The sequence below is a fragment of the Canis lupus genome, chromosome 22 (genome assembly GCF_048164855.1).
Source record: "Canis lupus baileyi chromosome 22, mCanLup2.hap1, whole genome shotgun sequence".
Classification (NCBI taxonomy): domain Eukaryota; kingdom Metazoa; phylum Chordata; class Mammalia; order Carnivora; family Canidae; genus Canis; species Canis lupus.
Window position 1 is genome coordinate 14,204,777 of NC_132859.1, and position 27,775 is coordinate 14,232,551.

General features: G+C 35.8%; 2 protein-coding genes and 1 long non-coding RNA gene across 13 annotated transcripts in view; 1 reads left to right on the plus strand and 2 right to left on the minus strand.

Moving 5' to 3' along the window:
- The window catches only part of TRPC1 (transient receptor potential cation channel subfamily C member 1), a 107,396-nt gene extending 102,714 nt beyond the window's left edge, over positions 1-4,682 (minus strand). For 2 of the 10 annotated variants that reach the window (XM_072792407.1, XM_072792405.1), the window contains exon 1: positions 4,287-4,593. In XM_072792407.1, coding sequence (XP_072648508.1) covers positions 4,287-4,319 — 33 coding nt within the window. In that variant the 5' untranslated portion in view covers positions 4,320-4,593. Of the gene's footprint in view, positions 1-4,286 lie in introns of all 10 variants that reach the window. The other 8 variants (XM_072792406.1, XM_072792408.1, XR_012014826.1 and 5 more) reach the window with 7 other exon arrangements.
- Positions 4,683-4,980: 298 nt separating this feature from the next.
- The window catches only part of LOC140613913 (uncharacterized), a 28,839-nt gene continuing 6,044 nt past the window's right edge, over positions 4,981-27,775 (plus strand). The window contains exons 1-2 of the long non-coding RNA XR_012014833.1: positions 4,981-5,138; positions 12,301-12,366. This is a non-coding gene — a long non-coding RNA (uncharacterized lncRNA). The remainder of the gene's footprint in view (positions 5,139-12,300; positions 12,367-27,775) is intronic.
- The window catches only part of PLS1 (plastin 1), a 103,503-nt gene continuing 83,276 nt past the window's right edge, over positions 7,549-27,775 (minus strand). For both annotated transcript variants that reach the window (XM_072792410.1, XM_072792411.1), the window contains exons 11-16: positions 24,590-24,668; positions 19,970-20,084; positions 15,607-15,740; positions 15,059-15,182; positions 9,543-9,667; positions 7,549-9,312 (exon numbers count right to left, since the gene is read on the minus strand). In XM_072792410.1, coding sequence (XP_072648511.1) covers positions 9,177-9,312; positions 9,543-9,667; positions 15,059-15,182; positions 15,607-15,740; positions 19,970-20,084; positions 24,590-24,668 — 713 coding nt within the window. In that variant the 3' untranslated portion in view covers positions 7,549-9,176. The remainder of the gene's footprint in view (positions 9,313-9,542; positions 9,668-15,058; positions 15,183-15,606; positions 15,741-19,969; positions 20,085-24,589; positions 24,669-27,775) is intronic.

A 27,775-nucleotide genomic window follows, 5' to 3' on the forward strand; every position in this document is an offset into this window, starting at 1 on the left:
TAGTGCTGGACTATAAATACAAATAGTGACAATACTGATTAAAAATGTTAACTCTATACTAAATTTAAATAGTTTGAATCAAATTCTAAAAAGAAAAAAAAATACAACTTTTATAGTGAAGATGATTTAAAAACATAGTTTTACCCAAATGTGCAAAAAGCCCAGTATTTCTCATAAACCCCAATGTTTTATAATCAGTTATAAGTGAAACCTTAAAAATGAAAGATAATCAGAAACATGGTATGTTTGAATATTTTTGAAAAAACATGACAATTATTACTATAACTTCTTAGTCATTTATGACTGTTATTGAAGACTATTCATGATAATGAATATCATCTGGCAAAGGAGCAAAGATTCACTCTGCTGTAGGAAAAAATTATACTTACAGCATAGAAGGTGATGCTTTTTTTCATAGTAAATTAGTTGACAAATTAAAAACTATTAACAGTATATTCCTGTATCTATTAGAAAAAAATTAGAGGCAATGTTTATTTTGTAATTAGTCTATGACTTGAGATCCAATTCAGTGATGTTGTAAATTGTATAAAATTTTAGTTTATATCCTTTATCAGTTTACATAAAAACTTTAGTTTACATCAAATAAATGGGACTTTTAAAAAGTCCCATTAAATATATTAAGTAAGGTGTTATTAAAATGGTAGCTTAAAAAAAAATTGCAGCTTAGTATTACTTCTCCCAGATGCGCTGCTCATTTTAAAAGCATGCTTAGCCCAAAGGTATACAAAGTTCATGCAGGAAATCAAACACCCTCCCACACAATACAGCAAATCATACTACAAAGATGCTTTAAGACTTTAGATTGGGCCTAGGGCAGCTCTCTCCATCCCTCCTGGTCCCCCTGCTGAAATTTCAAAAAGAGCATCCTGACTTATTAATTGCAAATAGAATTTCCTGAAAAATGCCCTTCATAGAGAGTTGGCAGGGCCTAAATCCAGACTAAATCCTTTCATCATTTCCTTTTTCTGCACAAGAACGGACCATCGGCGAAGGGTTAATATAGGTTTAGCTCATGAATGTACACTAAAAGCTACCATCTATGAAAAGGGGTGAATTAACATGAACTATACTTAGTTCAAGGGCTCTCTAAACAAATATATTAACTCTTTCTTCACCCAGCAGGCCTGAATAAACCACAGGCTCCCACAAATAAATATGGCTCATTATCATATTAATTCACAACAAGAGAGGAAAGAGGTGGGTGATAAGAACCCTGCTGAATATTTCATAAAACAGCCAGCTCTTCTTTCAGTTATCTTTTACCTCTGAGTTGCAGTGTTCTAGGTTTATAAAGAATATGAATGTGCTTTCTGAGAATTTTACTTGGGTGGGGGCAGAGAACATAACTTGATTGTCACTGGTATAGGAACTTTCACTTTTTCCTCCAAATTTTATACAAAGAAAAGAACCAATGATACGTGATTCTGACCTACTTCAAGATAACAGCCACTATTAAGTAGCCACTACCAGGAGATCAGCACTTGCCTAGATCTATCGAGCTCATTTTTCAGAAAAGCTAGCTATACAAACAATAAAATCAAACATAAAATCTTTTTCTTTCCTACTTTTTTTCTTTACTTACCCCTTTATCTACACACACCCATCCACTAACATACGCATACTTTATCTCCATAATTTTTGCTTTAGGAACTCTCCCTAAATGGAAATATATTAGAATGTACATGTACAGTATGATTGCTAAATGAAAGGATGAGAAACATAGATATTCTAGTGTGGATTTGTTCTAGTGCTATTAAAGCTTTTTACTTTTATTGGATAAATATAATCCACAGAATCAAGATTTACAAAGCATTCATAGAGTGTATAGAGTTTAATCTCCAAATAATAAATCCAAATTTGGATGTGTTTTTTCTAACACAAATGATTTTCATTCATTCAACTACAACTAGATCAGTATAACATAGTGGCTAAGAGTACAGGCTCAAGATAGATCTGAGTTCTACCACAACCTAGCTAATGTAACCTTGAGCAAAGTGATTTTAAAATTTTGCCTAACCTCATTTTCCTCATTTGTAAAATAAGTATAACAACAGATCTGGCTTATGGGGTTGTCAGGATAAAATGAAATCTATGAAAAGCATACACACTCTACCCTAATGGCTGTTTTTAGCAAATGTTTGTCATTTGGTTTGATGAATGCTCCAATGTAATAGTGGAAGCTACAGCTACTTCAAGAAACTTCTCACTTTTAGATTAAAAGTGAAATACACAAAAAAAGGCTTAACAATATTAGTGAATACAGATAGGTAAGCAAACAAAAATACTGCTATAATTCAAATTTATTTTTTCAATCTAAAGGTATACCATAAATATGTAATTTAAGCTATTTCTTCAAATCTAAGCTGAGAATTCATTTCAACATACCTGCAAGAGAAAATATCTATTTAATCTCACTCATTAAAAATTTTTTAATTTATGGAAGGGCAAAAAAAAAAAATGCATATTTACTTTCCACCCCACCTCCAAAAGGTAAACCTCTCCAAGGATCTTAATGATGTTAGAAAATGGGAAACTGATGAATAGGAAGCTATTCCAACTGACACTAGTAGGTAGACTACAAAACTATCATAGATTAAAACTTTCATTTGACTTAGATTATGCAACAATTCTAAATATACGTGCCATACAAGTACTCTCTCCAACCACATTCCACTATGACATTCCTCTGTCCTCAGTTTGACGGCAATATTAAATTCCCTTTCTTGACATACTTTCTGTTTGCTTTAAAATAATCACAGCTGAGTACGCTGGGGTAGATGGAGCAGCCACTTACTCATTCTAGTACAACACAACCTTGTCCCTTCTCCTCTCAGAGAGTTTTTGAGGGAAGAGAACTCAGATAATTCAGGTCAGTAATATTAAGTAATTTTATGTAATCCACAGACAGTGACTTTTGTGAGGGTATAAACATATTCTGGTTCTTAAATTCTAAGACTAATCAAAGTTGTGCCCAGGCTGGACTTTATTTAACAAAGGCTTTTATATTATAACTTAATTCTTTTACATAAGAATATAAAAGTGTCTAACAACAGACATAGGTGGACTGTTTATATGTTAATGTGTTTTCAAAAAGTTGTGTGGATAAAATCCTATTTCAAAAGCAGTAAGAGAGGTTAGAGAGGCTGTGATTTATTAAAAACACATACATACAGACAAAAAAATCCTCTGTACTTAATCTTTTCAGTGTAAGTCGCCCTTTGGGTTTATATTTGGAAGTTGGCAGGATCCTGAACAGAGTATTCCTAAGTGAGCATGGCCACTGTAAGGCAACTTAAGAACTTCAGAAAGAGGAAAATTACAGCATTTTCTTACATGTGGGAAATAAAAGCCGTCTTAGGGCAATCAATTTCCCATTCCTTTTATGATATGCATCAACAGAAAGCATGCTTAAGTGAAGAGATTTTATTATGGCCATAAAAGTGATTGATTTCTAGTTGTTGTTGGGTTTTTTTCGGGGGGGGGGGGGAGAAAAACACATTAAATACATTCCACAGTTTTGCCCTGTAATTGTCTTTTGCATGACCATTTTTTTCCCCCAGAGTAGGCTCGGGAGCAATAACCCTTCTTCTCCAATGAAATGCACGAACTAACTTCCCAAAATTAAAAAGTAAAAATAAAAATAAAAAAGTTTGGTCACTACGGCATGATTTCTCCAGTCCTATCTTTCTCTCCTCCTAGGACACTGACCTCACCTAACCCCATTCAACAGTCATTGGACACCAAGGCAATGGGTGACTGGAGCTAATAATACGAGTGCGGGGTTAAAGAAAATGAAAAAGAGAAACCAGGTGGGAGCCCAGGAACACGAGGAGCCTTGAGCAAGGTCATGGAATTTTAGAACTAGAAGGTCCCAAAGTACACGAACCCTCTGCGATCCCAGAAAGAAAAGAAAAGCAAAGCAAAGCAGCTCTGCGAGGGAGCCCAGGTCCTGGAGAGGCGGACGCTCAGCACCCCAAGGTCTGGATCAGCGAGTCGCTACCTAAACGCTCGACCCCACGGCGGGGGCCACGGCCGGACGAGCCGCCCCAGGTGCGGCGCCCCGAGGGCTGCCCTCCGGCTGCTCCCGCCCGCCGGCTCCACACTCCCGGGGCAGAGGCGGTGCCGGGCCCGGGAGAGACCGCGGGCCAGGCGGGTGCAGGCGCTCGGCGCGGGAGGACAGCGCGCCCCGCGGGGAGGCTGGGGAGAGGGCGAAGGGTGCGCAGGGCAGGGGCGCCCACCAGTGGAGGAAGGGGCCTAGCTCTCACCCTTGTCGCACGCCAGCAAGAAAAGCTTCTCATTCAGAGTGTTCTCCTCCTTCACCTCCCGCACATCCTTCAGCGCCATCACCTCGTTCGGCGACGAAGAGGAGGATGGGGAGGAAGGGAGGGAGGAGGAGGAGGCGCCCGAGAGGTCCGTGCTCGGGTACAGGGCCGCCATCATCGCGGCCCATGAAGGGGGCAGGCCAGGAGACGGGGGCGGGGCCCCCGCCAGCCCCGACCCCGACCCCAGCCCCGCCCCAGGGCTGGAAAAGGGATGAGTCGTTCCCACGGCCGCCTCCGCGCGCGGCCCGTTGGCCCCGAAGGGCGTCGCCTCCCCTCGGAGCCAGCACTCGCCCTCCACTGACAGCCCCAGATTGGTGGCGGCGCATGCGCGGCCCCGGGGCCAGCGCCCCCTCCCCAGCCGCCGGCGCCCGGGCCGAGCCGGTCCGCGCCCCTCCGGGGACGACAGAGTGGCGCGCGCCAGGGCGGCAGCCGAGCGCGGGGCCGTGCCAGGAGCCGCAGGGGCCGCGCTGGGGGCGGCCCGGCCCGGGAGGAGGACGAGAGATCTGTGGGGAAGGAGCTCCGAGAGCGATTCTGCGCACGTCGGGCTCCCGCGCTGTGGGAACCGCCGGCCCAGCTGCGCCTGGAGCTGTTCGCGACTCCCCTCACGTCATCTTCCGCTCCGCTGCAGCGACGACACCGGGGCGGGCTCGGCGGTGGGCGGGGCCGCCCGGGGGCGGGGCCTGCGTGTGCCACGCCCCCCGTTCCCCGCGGGCCGGCCGCGACCTGAGAGGCTGACGGTTGCCGAGGGCTAGGTGAGCGGTGCGTGCGTCTCCACAGCCGGCTTGCCGCCGTCAGGTAACTCCCCTGCGGCCTCCTGCTGCATAACGACACGCACCGGCTCGGTGACTTGAAACTCTGACGACCTAACGTTTAGTCGAATCCCCTGTGGAATCGTCTTAATGGTTTCGCGTTTGTGTCCTTTAGGCAAAGCAGAAAGGAGGGGACCCTGGCCCCGCAGTACACTTAGGCTGGGGTGTGTGTGCGTTTGGGGCCAGCTGTGCCGATTTCCAGCCCTTTTTTTTTTTTTTTTTCAACAACTTGTTTGGTGATGTAAAATTGGCACGACTGTCATACATTTATTCGCATGTAATTCAGGTGCACCGACGTGTGTAAGTAACCGCTGGATAAGCACATTTTAAGAATCTAACTACAGTCATTCCGGCGGTGTCTTCACATTTATAAATTTGATTTTATAAGATGTGTGTTAGGCAAACGCTAACTGAGGCACAGGATGACTTCCTTGAATAGTTTTTTTTAAAGCAAGCTTTTATTTAAAGCAGATTCCTGCACCTTTAAAAGCTAGGAGGTAAAGCTGCAACTTCTATCTTGAATACTTAACTGCTTTCCACAAGAACGATACAAAAATCAAAATTGTGCCCTCAGTGCTTTAGGTTTTAAAAGGCAATACAAAAATTTACGTCAGAATATCTTATATTTGAGGGAAGTAAATACTTCCTATTCGGGTTGATTTATTCTATCTCTGTTCTTGCCAGCACGAACTCCCAAATATCCCAAATATGTCTTTCTCATCATTCAAAGTCTTCTTTGGATTTTTTTTCTTAAAGATTTTTATTTATTTATTCATGAGAGACACAGAGAGAGAGAGAGAGGCAGAGACACAGGAAGAGGGAGAAGCAGGCTGCATGCAGGGAGCCTGATGTGGGACTCGATACTGGGACCCCAGGATCAGGCCCTGGGCCCAGCCCTGGAGGGAAGGCAGGCACTAAGCCGCAGAGTCACCCAGAGATCCCCAGTCCTCTCTAGATCTTAAGAGGCCTTAAGTAGATGACAAGATTGCCCACCTTTCGAAACATTATCATGTGTTTACTTCAAAATAGCTGACTATCGATTGAATCATTTTAGGTTTTTCTTATCATGTATCATTACTCTACTCCATTCTATCCTGTTTCCAAGTTTGCATATTTGGTGGAATGTCAAAATTGTTGTCACTTTGTGACCATTGAACAAAGATGTATGTATGTGGGTTTATATGTGTGCTCACTTAAACACTCTTCATAGTCCAGTAAAATTTTCACTCAGTAGGACAGCTCTAACCCTGACCCATCCAAAAGTTCCAGAGTGTTGGAAGGTAAACATTCAGATGGCTCAAAATATAAAAACCACTTTAATCTGAAGTCTTTTCAAGCTTCTTGGTTTATTATTTCTCATCCATAAGGACTCCCACAAGGGATAATTTCTTAGATTCAGGGGAATTCCAACCTACTTTACTAGATAATTCTAGGAGGCAAAGTATTAGAGGGTTTTCCCTTTTCCAAAGTAAGTCAGTGTTGCAACTGTATCCTGTTCTTTAGAAGTTTTTTTTTTTTTAATCATCTCAGAAGCAGCATTTTCTTCTCTCTTGCCTCTCTGGTACACACTTTATCCAGCATAAATTGGGGTATTTTAGCATCCCCTGTATAATGGGTTTATTGTGCATCTGTGATAGTAAGACTAATGATAGAATTATGATGAATAATGGCTTGTAGGATTCAGAAGCAGCACTTTTACTCAAAGCAACTCACCAATCTGCAGGTACAAAAGAGAAGACCATTAACTTCAGTTGGAGAAGAGAAAAAATCCAGATTCAGATCTGGTATTAAAAGTCGAACAGATTCCCCCAAAAAAGTAGAACAGGGGTGCCTGGCTGGCTCAGTCAACAGAGCATATAACTCTTGTCCCACGTTGGGCACAGAGCCTACTTCAAACAAAACAAAAAAAACAAAAAGAACCCCCCAAAACCAGATCCTATATACATCTTCAAACTCTGTGCCTCTCCCTCACTACTCTTAGGCCACATTTGCCTATTTCTTTTACGATTTCCCCTATTGCATTTTATCTCTATCTAAAATTCCTATTATCTCTCTCCTCTAGAAGATTAATGAAGTTAGAGAACTGTCTATACTTTTCTCAACTTAATCCCCATGTTTCTAGCATCATACCTGAATCATAACAAATTTATGTTAATAAACTGATTCCCTCAAAGTATTTTAGCACAAACCAAATTATAGAAATAATGCAGTTGGTCTTTACTAAAATTCTCCATATTAAAGAACCACAGAACCACCTTCATTTCCCTCAAAATAATCTAATAATATTTTTTTGTTTTACTAATTAAAACAAAATTATTTTCTTTTCTGGAAAATAAACTTATGATAGATTAATTTTCAAGGTTCTGTATTCTTTAAATGAAATGAACATTGACACATTTGTATATAGAGTTTTTATTAAATATATTTTGTGAGAAAAAGAACACTAAAGTGCCAGATTTCATGTAAATCAGATAACTTAGTAAATATAATGGTGAAAAAATCAAAGGGGAAACATTGATCAATCTTAGAACAAGAACACATCTTAATCTTCATATAAGAAAACAATCATCAAAATATAAAAGTAAAGGAAAACACTTTTGTAGAAGAATATATTTCAAAGTTCCACCTACTGATGATTTCACTTAAAAAATTCCAAACACATGAGTAGTCTCATTCTTACCAACCTGTTTTAATCAATAGGTAGAAGTTTAGACTACTCATTCACACTGAGATAAAGTGACAGCATTTTTGTTGTGTAGCAGTATTGTCCACTCACACTAACGGTGGAAAAATGGAGGAAACATATTTCTGAATTCAATTTTTAGCAGCAGAATCTGTCTACTGATAAAAATTCACACAAAAGTAGGTCTGAAGATTAGGTATTCCCAAGTAACACAGTCATTAACCAAACACTGCCAATTTGTAGGAGGCTGTGGAAAAAACATGTGAAAATATTCTATGTTGAATATTAGCTTTGTATTACTTTCTGCTGAAGATATTCTGTGGGTATATTCTAAATTAGTCTTCAGTATAGATCAAAATTCACATGTGTCATATGAAACTAACAGTATAGTGTCAATGTGTCTTGAGATGCTCTAGTCAATGTTTTGCTATAAATATGTGGAAGAAGCCAGTTGAAAAATAACCATATGCACATTCAAAATGAATAGTTCTAAAAGAAATTCTTCATATACCAATATCTATGAACTGAAAAGTTGTTACACACATAGTGGGACTACAATAAACACTTAATGGTTGGCTGACTGAATTAGTTATACTTTCCATTTCAGAAAACCTGGGTAGTTCAGATTCAAAAAATATATATGTACACAAACATATTTCTCTAATAACAGTCTACCAACATATATGCTGCACGTCATAGTTAAAGCTGTCTTACAAACTAGCATACATAAAATATAAGTACAGTTAAAATTAAGTTTTAAGTAAAAAGCTCCTGCTACTTATATAAGAGAATGTATTTTGAGGTTTAAAGAGTTAGTTCTCATATATAAAAAAGTTTAATGCTAATGAACAATACTTGTCACTTAAAAATTTGAGACAATATAGAAATTTACAGAAAAGTTAAAGTTCACATAGTTGAAAGAAAAAAATAAAATAACTTGGATAGTGACTCTGAATACATTTATGATCAAAATTAACATAAACACTCACACACAAATCAAAGCACAGCAGGACCTGCAAAAATTTTTTTTATATTGATCTTTTTTGAACCATGAAAAAGAATAAATTAGTCTTGTTTTAATAAGACTTTCAGAAAATGAAAATAATTATGAAATATCAGCTTGATGATGAACATATTATCAGTACTGACTGGTAAATTAGTTGTATTATCCAAAAATGTTGACAGATTCTAACTAGTGTAAGACACTAAATTCATTAATGAATTATACTAGTATAAGCATACAAATAATCTCTGGTTTTATACCCACTACATTTCAGAATTCTGTAAACTGTGAGACATTCAATGTGTTTAATGTGGCAGAAAATCATATGAAATGTTTCATTATTTTATTTTGTTTAGTCCTTTTCCCATTAAGCATGCAAACACGGTCATAACCATCTTTGGTTTCACTTCTACAAGGTCATCAGGTAAGGCATATATCCGGGCACCAATCTTTCGAGCAACTGAAATGGCATATCTTGAAAAGACAAGAAAAATATCTTAGTATTTGTTATCTACTGTGTTTTCACTTACTATATGTTAAGAATGAAATATTTTGATTAGATTAACTTTATGAGAAAGTTAAGTCTTTAAATCATATTCCCCATATAAGCTGTACTTCAAAATGTTAAAGACATAGTAACCTTATCTAAGGATTTACAAAATTAAAGAGCCACTGTGTTTTAATTTAAACCATAAAAAGCTTACTTAGCATTGTTCAGTTTGTCCTCTTCAGATAAGTTTTCTCTCTTGATCATTTCTTGACGAACTGCATTTGGTGCAATGGCATCTATTAAGTCTAGAACAGGTAAACTAGTGCTAATAGTTTTGTCCTAGAAAATAAAGAATCATTCATAAACATCTTACTTTTAATTTTCATAAGCAGACTGGTTCATAACCATATAACTGAGAGCAAATTATAAATCATCTTTGTAGTGAACACTCAGCTTTTCTACAACACTCAGCTTTTCTACAAATTCACAAACGATTTAAAATATGTTTTTCCTTCGGTGTCTACAGAGCTTACAATGTGGAGCTGTCACCATACCCAAATAGGGCTTGCAGATGTGATAATTCTTAAAGTATGCTAACTATAGTATCCATTCTGTAAAAAATACTTTTGAAAGGGAACAGGAGATGGATTTTAAATTAACAGTTTTGCAAATTCTAGTAGTATATTTCTTAGACCATGGATTCCTAAGCCTTCACTTAAAATTTTTGAGAAAGAAAAATGAAAATAATAGTGGAAAGGAGCTAACATTTACAATGGCATTATCCTTGTTGCTTTACATGTCCAGCTTGTTTAATTTTCCTAAAAACCTCTTTTAAAGAGGATGAACGTGAAATTCATAGAGCTCAAGTGACTTGTTCACACAACCAGTAGGTACAAAACCAATAATTGAACCCATAATTGTCTGACTGTAATGCCCAAGATTCTCTCCATTTTTGAAGTTACCTCCAAGGTGAACTAAAAATGAACAACTAAATTCTAGTGGATAGACCATTTCAGTTGGAAGTCAGAAATCCTGGTCTAAGTTGTTTTATCACTTACCAGTACTTGAAAAAAAAAATTACTTGTTCTTTCAGCTTGAATAGTGGCCATTGCTGCTTGCCTACCCAGAATCTACTCATTCCTTACTACTCTCTCCATCCTAACAGAACTCACATTTTTGCTCTGTATCCATATTCCCCTCACATGGACATGTGCTTCAAGGAAAGCTGACCCCATCCACAGCTCCAGGGGTGATCCTGAATTAGTCTAGGCCATGCATTCTGGGGGTTGGGTAATAAACTTACTCTTTATGTATAAAGCATACAGTGCATTAAAATCAGTAATATACATAGCATTAAAATTTCAGGGGAAGGGGAATTTAGAAAGAAAATGTCTAAAAAGACTCCTTAGATGAACAAAAACATTAGTCTGAACCAGAGTAATCCCATCTGATTAGCACAGTGATTTAATTTGGGCCTAATTTAACGTGAGGCCCTTGCCATTTTCTGGAAGAGCTATGGAAAACCAGCAACCCTCCTCCTCTATGTGAATGAGAGGATGAAACCTTTGTCCCAGTCAGCAGTTATTCTATTATCAAAAGGAAAACCAGCTTTGGAGTGAAGTTGGCACTGTAGATGGCAAAGCAGAGATGGACAAAAGCCTCAGTCCTGAATGACATTCTTCAATTACTGACTCAACCAACACTGAAATCTACCCTACCTCTGGATTTCTGCTATTCTGTACCTTTCCTTTTGGTTTAAACCACTTTAAATTGGGTTTCCATTTTCCAAAGCCAAAAGGAAGCACCCTTCCCTAACCACTACTATGAGAATGTCACAGGATTCTTGGGAATATTAATATAAATGAAAGCATATACTACAGTTCCTAGACAAATTAATAAAGTTTTGAAAAAACAATTTGAAGCCATGTGAAGAAAAGTAACAGTTTACTTTGGGCGGGGGGGGGGGGGGCATGATCTATGAGCCACTACATTTGTTAATTTTAGAAAAATTTATATTCTTTACTTTCAGGAATGTTCATTTTATGAAACAGATTTTGGGGGGGAAGTAGAAGTAGAGGGGTAAAAATAACTAGGGTGATCAAGTCTTTCTGAGTTTAGACTCTCAAGAATTAGCTTCGAGTTTGGCTTGATTTTCAAGATAACGAATTGTACCATCCCTCTCTCTTAATTTGATACACATTACTATTAGAACATTCCATGCCATTATTCTTTCTGTCATTATTAAAAATAGAAGTGGAAACACAGTGATGTGGCAACCAGAGTTCTCTAAAAAGCTCAAGAGGAACCTCTCCATATGATGCCCGTTATATGTTGCCATACTAGTAGTGTAGCAAACCGCTTGTACTGAGCCCTTAAAATGTCCAGATACTATTGAGCTCTTTACATGTGTTAACTTATTTAGTTTGATAACAAACTCAGAAGATAGGTATTATTAATATCTCCATTTTAAGTATGGGGAAACAGAGGCACAGAGAAATTAATAATTTGCCCAAGGTCATACGGATATTGAATGGTGAACCAGAAGTAAATTCAACTTTATTTATCAAAAGGAGTTAGTATAAACTGCTAAGGTTTCTATAAAACACATGCCCCTCTCATGTGCTTCCTACTCCCCTTAGCTGATTAGTACGCTGACACCCCACACAGTGATTCCTGTTTTCTTCTTTGCTTCCTTTCCTGAAGTAAACACGCTGAGGGCATTATGTAGCCACAGTGACTAGCAAAGCAACCTGATACAAGGTAAGCTTTGAATATTTATGAGATGAATGAGCAGTATGTCACACAACTAATAAATGTCTGAGCTGAAGTCAAATCCAGGGACACAGAACTACAGTTTGGCTTTTAACCTGCAGTCAGATCTGGATGTGAAATCCAGCTATTCTGCTCAATGGTTAGTTGTATGAAGGGGACATGTTGTTTAATTTTTCTAATGCTCTCCTTTTTGCTTATAGAGTTATTGAGAGAATTAAAAGAAACTGTAAAGTGCTTAGCATGGTGGCACAAAGAACTCAATAAAGGTAATTAAGATTATTGTTATGGATATACCACATCCTCATCTTCTTTTATTTTATTTTAAGCCCGTGTTAACACACAATGTTCTCTTAGTTTCAGGTGTACAATATAGTGTGATTCAACAATTTCATATTTCATTCAGTGTTCATACATTTCCTTACCTTGATGAGGGAAAATTAGTTTGTAACTAAAAAGGGCAAATTTGTCTTTTCTAAAATGTCTCAGTATGATACTGCCTTGATTATGATTAGTAGATTCTTACTAGTAACACTTATAATAGGCTTCAAATATAATGCCTTCTACAGTTGGGGGAAAAAAGCCTCCCCACCCCAACTTTATTTTAGCATTTGCTGCTACATTTCTTAACTATAGCCTCTTTAAAGACTCTGTTATCAAGCTCCCACTAAATAAATGCCAAGCACATTTGCATTATGTTCCTACTACCTGGGATCTAAGTAAAACTCTCAAGTCTGCTTTTTCTCTGTGCATTTTCTCCCTTAGAGGGTTTGTGGACTCCTATTTTCAACTATCTCTTCTATTTAACTGATGACCAAGTCTGTATTCCCAGTTTTAACATTTCCTGTCATCTAGCTCATTTCCTGAACATTACTTCAAATCCAGCAGACTTAAAACAGATTCATCACCTTTTCCAGAAAGCAGCTGTACCTCCTGAGATTCCCATTTGTTAAAAGTGTTATCTGTTTTTCAGTTACCCAGGCCTAAACCATCAAGTTTTAACTCCTCTTTCTCCTGTGCTTCCCTAAATCAAGAAGCCAAATCCTACTTGTTCTTTTTCAATAGCAAATAACTAACTATCCATTCTTAACATTTCCTGTGCCCACGCCCAACTCCATTCAGATCCTCATCATTTCACACCTTGAGTTCTGCCTCAGCTTCTTAGGCACTGTCCTTGAATTTACACCCTTCTTCCTACTATCCATCCTGCTCACCATGTTCAGAAGAGTATTCCTAGGGGTGCCTGGGTGGCTCAGTCAGTTAAGCACTGAACTCTTGATTTCAGCTCAAGTTGTGATCTCGGGGTTGTGGGACTGGCCACTGTGCGCACTTGGTGGGGAGTCGGCTTCTCTCCCTCTCTATTCCTCCCACCCCCACTTTTCTCTTTCTCTCAAATAAATAAGGAGATCTTTAAAAAATTACTAAAATTGTCACTTTTCTTACATTACTCCCAATATTAATAAACTTTTATTAAAGCCAGATTCCTCCACAATCTTGACCCAGACTCTATCTAGCACTATACCCTTAGGAACTATCCTCTCTAGCCAAACTATTTCTCCTAACCCTCTCCGATTTGCCTTTATTCAAGACGGACCCTCTTCTAGCTTGTTATGAAAATTCCAGTTATGAAAGTTTTGTCTTCCTAATAAATAGCAAACGCCATGAGGGCCAAATTAATTTCTTATATTCTGTATCTTTTTCCTTATCTATAAATGTTACTTAATAGTAAGAGCTCAATAGACATTTGTTTCTGAATATTTTCTCAGTGTATTTGATTTAAATATATAAATGCTTATTATTTTTCATCAACTAATGTACAAATGCATAAAATTTCATTATAATTTTAATGAGTAATTATCAATTAGAGAATTTCATATGTCCCCTTCCCTGTTTTACATTTTTGTGTTTTATGTCTAAAATATATAAAAACAAATAATGGACTGAAAATTCTTAGTTCATTTTTTTGAAATAAGCAACAACAAAAACTCAAAGTGATTAGTTCCTTCCAAGATGGCAAAAAAGAAGCACACTTGAGCTAGGACTCAGTCAACACCTCTGCCATATTCCAGCTGTCCTGTTAAAACCACATTGGGGCTCAGTATTTAGTTGAGACTGAATTTATCAATTTCTGACATTTCCCCTGCTCTAAAATGTTGTTAAACATACAGTACAAAGGCAAAGAAAAGACTAAAAGATGGATAGATAACTCTTAGGAAAGCTTAGGGTTTCATCTGCATTCTTATTCACTAAGAAAACCCCCACCAAATTGCTGATTTTTCACTTATCATAGTAAAATCACAAACACAAGGCTCACTGAATTAATGTGTACAAGCAGACATGCTTATTTGTAGCTAACATCATGTTGCATGCAAAAGCGACACACAATGGAAATGCATGAAAATTAGTGGGTATATATGTGCAGATTACACTTTGAATGCTTTATGAATCATCCACAAATGCTCGGAAGTGAGTGTTAAGTGCCATTATGAAGCCAGATGACAAGATTTTTTTTCCTACCAGTTTTCTCAATTCCCACTTGAATCGGTTTGGCTGTCTCTGTTATGCCTTGGAAATGATGTCAATACAATTCTGAGACTGCTGCTAGGGAGCACAAAACATTATAGGTCCTATATAAACAATGTTTTTTTTTTTTTTTAATCTTTCTTTTTTATTTGACAATTGGGTTTTATGGTTCTATTCTATTTCTTTCTTAAGATTAGATGACCAGAGTCTGATAATATTAACCTGAATCTATACTCAATAGGACAACCAAAGTATAAGAATTCAAACCATATTTTTGCTTTACAGATGCCCAATAGCTAATAAGCCTAAGTTTATAAATTGTGTCTCTGAGATATAATGTTAATGTAACTCTAGACCTAAACCAATGTAATTTTCAATAAAAATTCCTTCCTAAACCTAATTTCTTACAAAAACAAAATTTAAACAGCTTTTGATTACCTTGAAACTGGATATAGAAGTGGGTTTTTGTGCACTTTTAAGAGTCTCATTGACCCATTTAATAATAATTTCATCATTTACTTTTTCACCCTCTCCAAGATCTGATAACACATTCAATGTGTACCTGTAACAGAAAAAATGTATATTTGAGAGTGAAAGGGGAGAAAGGGATGAAATTTGATCACATCATTTATATCAATATTAGATAAATATTTAAGTATTTTGGTTCTAATAAATATTTCTACCTTTTTCTGGTATTTGCATTTAGTCACATTCCAAAGTTGCAAAGCTCATAATCAGAAACAAAAACTACTATACAGTATTAAAAAAAAAAAATCCCTTACATAGCAGTTTTTAAGAGGCATTAATAAAAGTGATCATTTCCAGAGATTTGACCCACTTTTACACAAAATGTATTATCAACGGTAAATCATTTAAAAATATATTTTACACTGTGTAATTGTTTGTTATTCTCAAAAATAGCCAAAATTTTAGTTCATATAACTTGCTGAAGGAAACAGTATTGCTATAAATATATCAGCCTTTACCTTCTCATCAGCTGCCATACCAGTGCCAGAGTAAGTGTTGAATTCCCTTCATTTAGGTCCTGCCCAGCAATGCCAACCAAGGAGAATTTAGCCTCAGTCTTCCCAAGTTCCACTGCATAGTTACAGTTTTCAATCTATAAATAATTAAGTAAAAGCTTTGGTTTAAAAACATGTTTTTAAAAATATATCTCTTGAATATGCCAGCTTTGTTCAGTCATCTGAAAATAACTGATGATACCTTCAATTTATATGAAGAATATCATTTCACAATAACACTGAAATTAAGGAAATGTTTATTCCCATTTTATTATTATTCCTATTTTATAGCTTAGGTATGAAAGCACTGAAGGGTTAACGTAAATAAAGAACTGGCTAGGAAGTTTTAAAATCTAACCCAGAAGTCTTGACTGTCCAAGATTACATAGCTTATCAGAGGCAAATCTGTGACTAAAAACCTGGGTTTCCTGCATTCTACAAATAGAGTTAAATACTGTTTTGTCTAAATTTAAAACTAAGGAATAAAGAAATTGTTTCATTAAGAAACTTCATCTCCCATTTCTTCATCCAGATATTATTCATCTTTCAAAATTTAGCTTTAGCCCACTTTCTTCAATAAAGGTTTAACCTTATCTATACCACCTGATACAATATACCCCTTATTGAACTTCCAATAATGCTTATTTTGTAATGCTTATGCACCATCTTCTACTTAGCAATTTATGTACTTTCTTTTGTCAACCATGGGACAGGCTCCTTTTAAAGGGCAAAAACTATATCATGTACAAGTCTCTATCATACTCTTCTCCATCCCCAGCCCAGAACCCATCACAATGCCCTGCCTACAGTAAGAATCTGATGAATGAAAGTAAATTATTTACCTACCTACCTATTTTTTTCCAGTGATATAAGTACAGTTCATTCCTTTCTTTAGTAAATTCTTTTGGTCTACTTGTCCTCTATAGATGTTTATTATCTCCAGTCTTCCTATCTCAGGGTTATTTGTGTGTGTGCGTGTGTGTGTGTGTGTGTGTATAAATTATTAGATATTAGAGTCTTTTTCTCCAGTGAAATTGTAAGCTCTCATAATCTTGTAAATACCCCTAGTAGTAAACTGTGCTTCCTGAATACTTTTTGGGATAAAATAAACATTTAGTTAAGAAAAATAGTGTAACTGGTTTCTTCTGATTTTCTTTCCCAAGTTAGTTAAGACCTCATTACAAAACAATTCAACCTGAGATACACAGATACATTTTTTTTCTAATAAAGTATTTCTTGAAAAAGTGAGAAAGGAACCACACAATAACAGAATTTGCACAAATGGGTATTTTCTCTAAAAAAGAAAATCCAAATTCCCAAAGACCTGTTTGTTACAAATAAAAATGCACGAAGATCCTTTGATCCTGCAGTAGCATCTGCCTGGTTCTCTTACTAAGTTTCATAAAATCTTTGCTATGTATACATTTTTTTAAAATACAAGGAGATAATATTTTAAAATCCCTTCTTCTTCCTAGTAGTCATACATTAGATTTAGTCTAAAAATATATGCTATAGAAAAAATATATGCTATAGAAATTATATATTATAAATAGAAACCTAATTTATAGAAAATAGCACCAAAGTTCTGATTATGTAACAGTGTGAACAGGAGAGAGAAAAACCAGCATATTTTCCACTGACACCTGTTTCAATGGGAGAATTTTCTAGCAATAATAAATAATCACTTATGCGTAAAATGTGTTTCAATAAAAGACCATCTGTTTTATAGTTAGACCAAAATTCCTAAGGGGAATGATGGTGAGGAGGGTGCTCAGGGTTACTAGAGGCCTAAGATGTTGATATGACCAGCAATGAAAGGGTACCTGGAAATGGATGCTAACATAAGGAAAAAGATGTGTTCTATTTTTTGAGCAACAGTTGATTCCAAATTTGGCAAAACTTCTAAGATCTGGAGAGGTACCAAACTAGAGAAAGAATAAGAAATTCAGCGCTAGAGATAAGCTGTGTTTATGGTACTACTTAACACTCTAAAAATGGATCTGCTCTCTGAGGAAGTAAATATAGAAAGTTAAGAGCAGTGGGCCAAGAACTGAGCCTTGGAAATTCCTAGAGTTGTCAGGCTAAAAAACAAAAACCTGTGAAAGTTAAGAATAAACACAAAGCAAGAAAAAAATTGGAGAGTGCAGTTTCATAGAGTTAATGGGAGAAATGAAGATCAAACACTTCAAATGCTGTGGGGTAAAGTGAAGCTTAGATCATTTGTAAAATAGAGAAAAATTACATAAAAGGATACAGGGTTTCAAGTGAAAAGAAATATTGAAGAAATAATGAAGAAAGACTATTTAAGTGGTGCAATTTTATGAACTTTACAAAGGAAGCAAAATGATGTCTGCTTATGAATGCCCAAAGCCTATAAAATAAGCCTCTGTGATATTGTCATGAAAGTACTGCTTCATTTTTTTAATATCTTGAATTTAATATCTTTAATATCTTGAGGCCTTATGTTTCATCCTATAAACAGCTGGTATTTGTTGAAACATTTTACATATGATTCACTTGTAACATCTCATATTAAAATTCCAAATAAAATGAGTGGTTTAATTTTTGTTTTCCTGTTAGATTTTGCATCTGCTTACTCCTAAAGGAACTAGAAAAAGAACAAAGCCCATAGTTAGTAGAAGAAAGGAAAATAATAAAGAGAAAAGCAGAAAAAAATGAAATATGAGGCTTTAAAAAAAACAATAGAAAAGATTAGGAAACCAAGAGTTGGTCTTTGAAAAGATAAACAAAATTTATGAACCTTTATCCAGACTCATCAAGAAGAAAAGAGAGGACTCAAATAAATAAAATCAGAAATGAAAGAGAAATAACTGACAGGTGAATTCTACTAAACATTTAAAGAAGAGTTAATACCTATTCTTCTGAAACTAGTCCAAAAAATAGAAAAAGACAAGAACAAGTGTTGGTAAAGATGTTGAGAAAAAGGAATGCTTGTGTACTGTTGGTGGGACTGTATATTAGTACAGCCACTGTGAACACAGTATGGAGGTTCTTCAAAATATTAAAAATAAAAATACCATACAACCCAGTAATTCCAGTACTGGTATTTACAAAAAAAAAAAAAAAAAGCAGAAGCACCAATTCAAAAAGATCCATGTACTCTGATGTTTACTGCAACATTATTTACAATAGCCAAGATATGGAAGCAACCCAGTGTCCACTGATAGACAAATGGATAAATATGTATACACAATGGAATATTACTTGGCCATAACAAAGAATGAGATCTTGCTATTTGTGACAACATGGATGGACCTAGAGAATATTAATGCTAAGTGAAATAAGTCGGCCAGTGAGGACAAATACCATATGATTTCACATATATGTGGAATCTAAAAAAAACAAGCAAAAAGAAGCAGAAACAGACCCATAAATGCAGAGAACTGGTGGTTGCAGAGGGGAAGAGTGAGGAATGGATAAAATGGATTAAAGAAAGTGGGAAGTGCAGGCTTCCAGTTATGGAATCATCATCATTCATCTGCCAGATATTCTCCCACCAACTGTAATCAAGTCACTGCCCTGCTCAAAAACGTTTAATGGCTTTCCATTACTTCTAGTTTAAAACACAAGCTTTTTAATCTGACAGTCAAGATTCTCAATATCTGGCTCCAGCTGAAATTTTTAATGTTCATACTCACTTCTTACCTCTGGGAATCTTCTGCTATAGGCAACATTCCCAGAAATGCGTTTTATATTTTCCCATCACTATTCCTTTTCCTGATCCTTAGCAACCCCCTCCAGTCTTCTTTCTCAAATTCTCACACAAATACCACCTCCTGCATGAAGCCTCACATGATAAGTGCAGGCTGTTGCCTTTTCTTCCTTAGAACTCATAATCATTTCTGTGTACACTATATTATAGCTGTTTGTACACATATCTAATGTTTTTAGGCTTCTTGAGGACCAACTCCGTGTCTTGTGCTATTTTATATTCTGCATTGCACTGTACAAGTAATAGGTAATCAATAAATATCTGTCAAAAGATATTAACACATAACCAGTAAAGATTTGGCAAGTTCTGATGATTATAAAACAGGGGTGAATTTATGATGCACCTCAAAGAACATTAAGTACTAAAACTTGTTAAAGACAAAAACAGTTAATATAAAGTATCTGACTGGGTGAACTGTCTTCATCTTTCCAAATATTTATTAAAGCCCATTTATAAAAGGGCTATGAAGTGTAACACATTTTGGTTTAAATCAGAATCATGGGGACAGACCACACATTACTAAGCTTTATGAAACTCCAAATCCTCTGTTTTATATTAGAACAATAACATATCCTTAGTGGTTATCTCATCCACCTTCTTCATGTTCCCTCCAAGAGCAGGATAAGGAGGTTTGTTGACACGGCTCCACTTGACTGGCACACGGATCATTTCATAGAGCTGAAAGATCACTAAAGCATCTGCAAGGTCACTAAAACAAGAGGAAAAGATGATGAAGGAGGAGGAAATTTTATTAAGCACAAATGAAGATAGGCTTAGGTCTTCAAAAATACTACAGGGTCATTTAATGCTTAAAAAATGACAGGACAAGGGCACCTAGGTGGCTCAGTTAAGTGACCAATTCATGATTTAGGTGCAGGTCATGATCCCATAGATCATGAGACTGAGCCCCATGTCCAGCTCTGTACTCAGAACACTCAGCGGGGAATCTGCTTGAAATTCTCTCCCTCTGCCGCTCCCCCATCCCCACCCCCACTCACACTCACTCATTCTCTGAAATAGATAAATCTGAAAAAAATGACATCATTTAACCCAGGACTTTTTTTTTTCTTTTTTCAAATTTTTATTTAAATTCTAGTTAGGTTTAAAAATAAATAAATAAATTCTAGTTAGGTAACATACAGTGTAATACTGCTTTCAGGAGTAGAATTCACTGGTTGACCCAGAACTTCTAATCTAGGAATCTGTCCAAAATTTTTTTTATGTTTACAAAGTTATATGTACAAAGACATTCATTGCCACACTATTCATAAATGTGGAAGCAACTTAAATGCCTGGTACTAGGGGGCTGTTGAATAAACCATCCATACTAGAGACTCCTGGTCCACCATAAAAAATAAGGTAGATCTCTATGTACTTACATGAAAAGCTTTACAAACATACTATGTTTAAAAAAGCAAGTGGCAGAACAGTGCATACAGTTTACTATGTATAAAATTTATTTTCAAATTTGAGAGTATTTAAATACCTATATATGCTATGGACTGTTAATAGCAATATCTCTAGGCAGGGGAAAAAAGAAGTAAGGGAGATGTAAGGGAAGTATTATCATGTTTTAATTTATTCTATGAATAAATTCAGAAGTTCCTGAAACTTCTACAGTGAGAATAAATTCATGTATTATGTATGTATTAGGATTTTCTTAAACTTTTAAAAAATCCTACAAAAATCACAATAGCCACAAAGTAGGCAGCTGTTCATGTTAAATAATGAGAGTTAAACGGAAGGAATTTATGAGCAAGTAGGCGTTATTGAAGTAAGAATAGTATTACTTTGGATTCAGAAAAACCATTCTTCTGAGATGCTCAAAGTATATCCGTTGAGTCTGTTTTCAATTTTGTATGCTAAGGACATAAAGCAACAGCAACTGATTTTTAAAACTGGTAGCTCTATGATGTATTATGTGGCTTTTCTCCCTCAACAGCTTGTTCACTAAGTTGTTTTACTAAGATTCAGGTGAAATTTACTGTGCAACTCTGAGCATACACCTTACGGCAATGAAGGGAACTGGGCCCTGTGCTGAGTGATGGAAAGATAAAGTCTATTTTGAAGGCAATTAAGAGCTGACTGGGTTATCTATAAAAGCACATGGAAAATTTTGTATAAAAATATTACTAAACCATTTGTATTGGTTCTGAATTTGTCTTTTTACTTTAAATGACTCATTCTTATTTCTATTTAGTAAAGTATTATTATTCATGTTTTGCAAATAGGGAAACTGAAGCCCAGAAAGTTGAAATGATTTCCAGAGAATTCAAGATGCAGTCCTGAACCAACTTGTCATAGAAAAAGTCCAGGACTAATAGTTCTTCAAATATATTAAATAACTTGTGTAGGGGAAAGAATTTTCATTTAAAATCAATCTAAATTATGCTATTGCTTTGGTTTGCTTTAGATTTGGTGTACTGCAGGAGAGGAGTTAAAATAACTTAGGGTTGGGGTAACTGGGTGGCTCAGCTGGTTAAGTATCTGCCTTCAGCTCAGGTCATTATTCCACAGTCCTGGGATCCAGCCCCGCATTGGGCTTCTAGCTCAGTCGGGAGTCTGCTTCTCCCTCACCCTTTCCCTCCCCCCTCAACTTGTGTGTGTGCGTGCACTCTATCTTCCTCTCTCAAGTAAATAAAATCTTTTTTAAAAAATAAGTAACTTAGAATATGATCCAGACACAAATTCATGGACACATGGTTCTGGTGCCAGCTAGACCTCTGGCTATTGCTTTTCTATATATGATAGTCCTCTTGAGGGTTATGTTGAGGATATTCTGAATTCCCTTTTCCAAAATAAAATTACATATATCTAGAAGTCCTGTGCTATCATTTCAGGGTCCATGTAACTACATATAATCTTTAAAAAATGTGGTCAATTCTCTTCTCCATTCTCAACTATAGGGAATTCTAGTGATTGTGACATTTATGAAAAAGTTACCATGAGTCTCAACAAATCTTAATCCCCTACTTTTAAATCTACTTTGTAATTTAAAAAGAAATTTACTTTGAAATTTACATGCTCATTGTAAGAAAGGCAAAAACACGTATTAAGTCACTAAGATTAAAAGTAAGTCTTCTCATTACTCTCCATCCTACTACCCAGGGTGCATACACTTTGGTATTCATCCCTCTGGGTTTTAAAAAATATTATATACAAATGTGTATACACTCCATTTTTTTTCTTGCAAGATAAGAAAGCAGGGTTTTTTTTTTTTTAATTTTTAAAAGATTTTATTGATTTGAGAAAGAGAGAGAGAGAGCATGAGCAGCAGGAAGAGGTAGAGGGAGAAGCTGAGCAGGGAGCCCAATGTGGGACTCCATTCCAGGGCTCTGGGATCATGACCTGAGCTGACAAAAGACACTTAGCCAACTGAGCCACCCAGGTACCCAAGAAAGCAGTTTAATCCCAACATTTTTTTTGTGCTATAAATGCTTGTATTAAGAAAAAAAGTTCAAGTAGACAACTTTAACATTACACCACAAGAACTAGAAAAAGAAGAAATTTATCTGAAATTTAGTAGAGGAAGGAAATAACAAAGAAAAGTCAGAAATAAATAAAACAGAGACCAGAATAAACAATAACATAACACTGAAAGTAATGACCAGTTTTAAAAAAAAATTGGCAATGCTTTGTATTCTCAATTTTAAATTAAAAAAATGGAATCATACTAGACCTATTCTTCTTTTTGTTAAAAATATTTATTTTATATATATATAGAGAGAGGGAGCAGGCACAGGGATGAGGGTGCAGAGGGAGAGAGAATCTTAAGTAGACTCCCTGCTGAATGTGGAGCTCCACACAAGGGCTCAATCTCATGACCCTGAGATCACAATCTGAACTGAAACCAAGAGTCAGGTGCTTAACCAACTGTACCACCCACCCAGGTGCCCCTGACCTATTAGTCTTTTCTATCAAGTATATATTATAGACATTCTTTCACATTATTCTATAAAATTCTTATCCCCTCCTCACACCAAGTATTTGATTCCTTTCCTGCCCTGCTACTATAATGAGAGTTCCAGTCTAAATGGTATATATCTCTGTCATCTAGCTGGAATTTATACACTTTTGTTTTTTTAAAACAGTTTAGTGCATCCCTTTACTTATTTTAAGTATTTATTTATTTACTTTAAATATTTATTTATTTGAGAGACAGCACGCACAATGACGGAGGGAGAGAGAGTCCCAAGCAGACTCTGCACACTAAACGCAGAGTTCTAGGCGGGGTTCAATCCCGCGTCTGTGAGATTATGACCTGAGCCAAAACCAAGAGTTGGCCGCTTAACCGACTGAGCCACCTAGGTGCCCCAAGGAATTTATAGACTTTTAAAAAGTTCATCAAATATTAGTCTATCACATCAAAACAAGTTACCTAAGGTGGTACTGATTTTTATTTTAAACCATAATTTGAATATATACCAAGAAGCAGAAATTACTGTATCATAAATCCTCAACTAGCCAATGACTTGGTCTTTTGTGGCAATAGACTTAAGTTCATAATTAAATAATAACTTAGTTATTTGTAAATTATTAATATACAATTAGCTAAAGCTGAGTTCTTTTCCATTTTTAAAGGCAGGTTGGTAGATAATATAATAGAAAAGGAAGGTTTCCTTTTACCCAAATCTAAAAAGACACATTGTTAGTACTACCAGACAGCACAGAAAATGATTCAGTAAAATATTTTCTTAGTCCTACCAATATTGATAATGTGTTGTCATTTTTAAACAAGAAAGAATAAGATAAATTATAATTACTGAGGGAAAGCAAGTTATTTATACAAGTTAGAAAAAAAATTGCAACAAATTATGAGATAATTGAGAGATCTGGGCAAAATAAAGTGTGAGTTTTCATTTAAAATACTGATATAATGATAAGAACAGTTTATAAAATATTACTATTCTAATCTGTTACAGTTGAAATAATTTATTATTTTTCTGATCAATTATAAAAGAATAGGATAGATTATCTTTACCAAATTGTTTATATCATCAAAAATTGTAACTAATACTATTATATTCTGATCTTTTTAAATAATACTTTTGTTTAAAAATCCATTGTATTGCCAATCTCCAGCATTCTGAAATTGTAAATGTTGGTTTAAATTTTTGTGATTTTTAGAAAATGTACTAATGTAAACATACCTATGGTTTGAAACTAGAAAAGTTAGACTCTGGTCATAAACCTAAAACATAATAAGACATTTACCTGTACAGATGATTAATGTATGGGTTGACCCCCAAGGAATTCATCCAGTTCCGAAATGTCCTTTCTTCCTTGCTCTCTCCTAGAGTGGACACAAGTTCATACTGATGATTCAGGACAAAAGGCATCAAGAAATATATTTTAAACCATCCTGGCAGGTACAAACCAGCCATACATACTTTGCTGTGGTTTCTGCGATACTATAATCTTTCAGGGGGAGAAGTCAGTCTTATTGCCAAAGTCTCTTTTCCCTTCTCTGTCTAGAAGGCCTCCATTTGCTCTAAATTTCTCTATCTAGAGTCCTTTCTTTGATGCCAGTGAACCACTGAGTCCTGGGTTTCTCTATCCAAAAAATAACAGAGAAACTTATATGGTCATGTCTGTAGTTATGATTACATGCAAAAGGGGCTGGCTAAAAATTAATGAAACAAAATCTTTTAGCAGTCGGGTAACATTAGCACAGTAAACCAAAAGAAAAGCTGTGCTCTTCCCAATGCAGTGTTTCTAAATCTGTACAGGTTTTGGTTTTACAGGAAAATTTCTGGGCACACAAACCTACATTTTAATTAAGCCAAACAGCAATGAAGGGGAGAGAGGATTACAGGTAATATAAAAATAAGCAGTGAAGGGATATAACTATTTTACAGGTTTCCTGAGTTTATTTTAGATTGTCACTATTGAAAACATATGAGGGAACACGACACATACACAGGATGCTAAGAGAAAGACATCTTATCCTATTAAGTCCCTAGACCTCAAAAGATCACCTCAGTAAGAAACTCCTGCAGGCACTGTTATTTAACCCATGATTACTTAACCTTCCTGAGCGTTCCCTTCAAAGCAGTACTTATACCATCTATAAAGAAAACATGGGCTAAGAGCCAAATGAACTCTCCTTGCCATGTCTGCCTTCCAGTCATCCCTTAGATTAGAAATAGTCCTAAGCGACTATCTGTAGTAGTATTTGTTTTCAGCAAAGATAGGGGACAGTGGAATGGCCTAACCCACATCTCATCATCAGACGCCTGAAAAACTGAAAACATTTACACTTCTCATCACTTCTAAACTATAGGCAAATTCAGATCACTCCCTAACTTTGACTCATGTGGGATTCTCAGGATAATTAGGCATCTAAATCTATAACCATCTGAGCTCCAGGGACCCATTCCTATAGAGCCATCTCTGCAATCATCTTCAGACTAAATGCCATAGATAGGATAATCATGGACAGCCAAAAGAGAAACCAAGCCTTGTAAAATCTAAAGGATTCAGGTTTTTTGTGCAGCTGCTCAGGAAATAATCTGTCAGCTGTATTTTCATTTGATTTTCTATGCTAATACCTAAGGCATTCCCAGAATCTACTTTAATTCTTGCTCTATCATATTATATAGCCAATATAATTTCTTAAATTTTTTTCCCTCTGGTCTGCATAAAAGGTAACTGACCAGTCTGTTCTATCTGCCACTATCACTTTATGATAACCTATTTGAAAACCATTTTAAACAGAAATAAACTAAATATTCCTAGAAATCATGCTTGCCTGTTTGTAGGAGTTATTAAACAAGTGCAAATGAAATGAACTTTCCTCAAAGTGACATAAATATAAGTGTACTATCATCAACAGTTTGATGCATGTGACTTGGATTTACCTTTTAGTTATTTCTGTATTACAATCTGCAATTGATTTTTCTCTAGTAATTAGAAAAATTTTACATTATTTCCTTCTGGGAAAATCCAAGTTGTGTTTTAAAATTACAAACATTGATAGTGTAACAATAGCCTAATTTTTAATTGAATTAAGATCCAAAATTTGCTGTACCTGAAGATACAACAAATAATATTTTAAAAGACACTAGTATTTTACTGATTCTGAAACTGTTATAAGCTTCAGGGGTTCATATTTCTTCCCATGTTCTCAAATGATTATATTATTATTTTAATTTTTGGTGCCTGGAAAGTAAAATAGATTATGTAAGTAAGCATTTATTTATCTAATACCATTTCAAGTTGTCTTGGTAAATAAATGCTCAAAGCCAGAAGCAGTATGCATTTGTGCAAGAGCCATGGTAAAGCACTAGAAAAACATATGTATTCCAGATTGTAAGTGCTGTCTGTATTGGAGACAACTGAAGCAATCTTAGAAGTAAAACATTCATTGCCGATATAAAAGACAGAAAAAACTATAGAACATTTCATTTTCAGGGCCAAACTGATAACTGCAAATGACAAAAGTTTCAGAAAAAAACAATAAATATACTATAAGTAAACTACTAAGAGGAAAGAGAAGGAACTAACATATATTTAACACTCACTAAATGTGCTAAGTGATATTTTCCTTTTTCCAACCTATTACTGAGCACATACTGTATGCTAAACTCTTTCATTCATGAAAGGTCATTTTAACTTGCTCTGTAACTCTTCAAAATCAGTATTATTAATCTTGTTTTATAGATGAGAAAACCAAAGCTCAGAGAAGTCACTCAGATACTAAATGGTGGACCCATAATTTGAACAAAGTGTTTGTATTTTCTATCACCACAAATGAATTCTGAGATGGCCTCTCTACACATAGCCCATATATTTGGCTCAATTTAATCTGAAGGTTTTATATTTAGTTGGGCTTTTAATTTTCTCTAATTCCATACAGATAAAATTCTTTGCCAGTGAGGACATGAATATAGGATATAATACAGTCAAGCTTTGAATTTCATAAGGATTTATAAAAACAAATTTACAGAGGAAAAATTCCAATGACAGTCAAAGTGAAATACATTTTTGGCAGATGTATCAGGATATACATATGTTCTAAATAAAGATGATTGATAAATATTTCCCATAATATCTTCTTATATAAATAGAATAAATACTAATGGAAATATTTAGCAATCCTATTCACACTGAAAAATTCCAAAAGCATGCTGAACACTAGCAAAATAATTCAAACATGACAAATAAGAGAGCGAGCAAGTTGGAAAAGATATCTAGCAAGAATCCAGTGACTATAAAAAGCAGATCATTTTTAATATGCCACTCTAAACAATGCCTTCTATTGTAAGATACAGAAGGATTTTGAAATTTTCCAGACTGATAAAAACTTAGTCTTCCTTTTTAATTTTTTTTTAAAGTTCTAATCCCTCATCCCCAATTTCTCTGCTGAAAAATCTGCACTTTTATCTGTCTTCCCTCTCA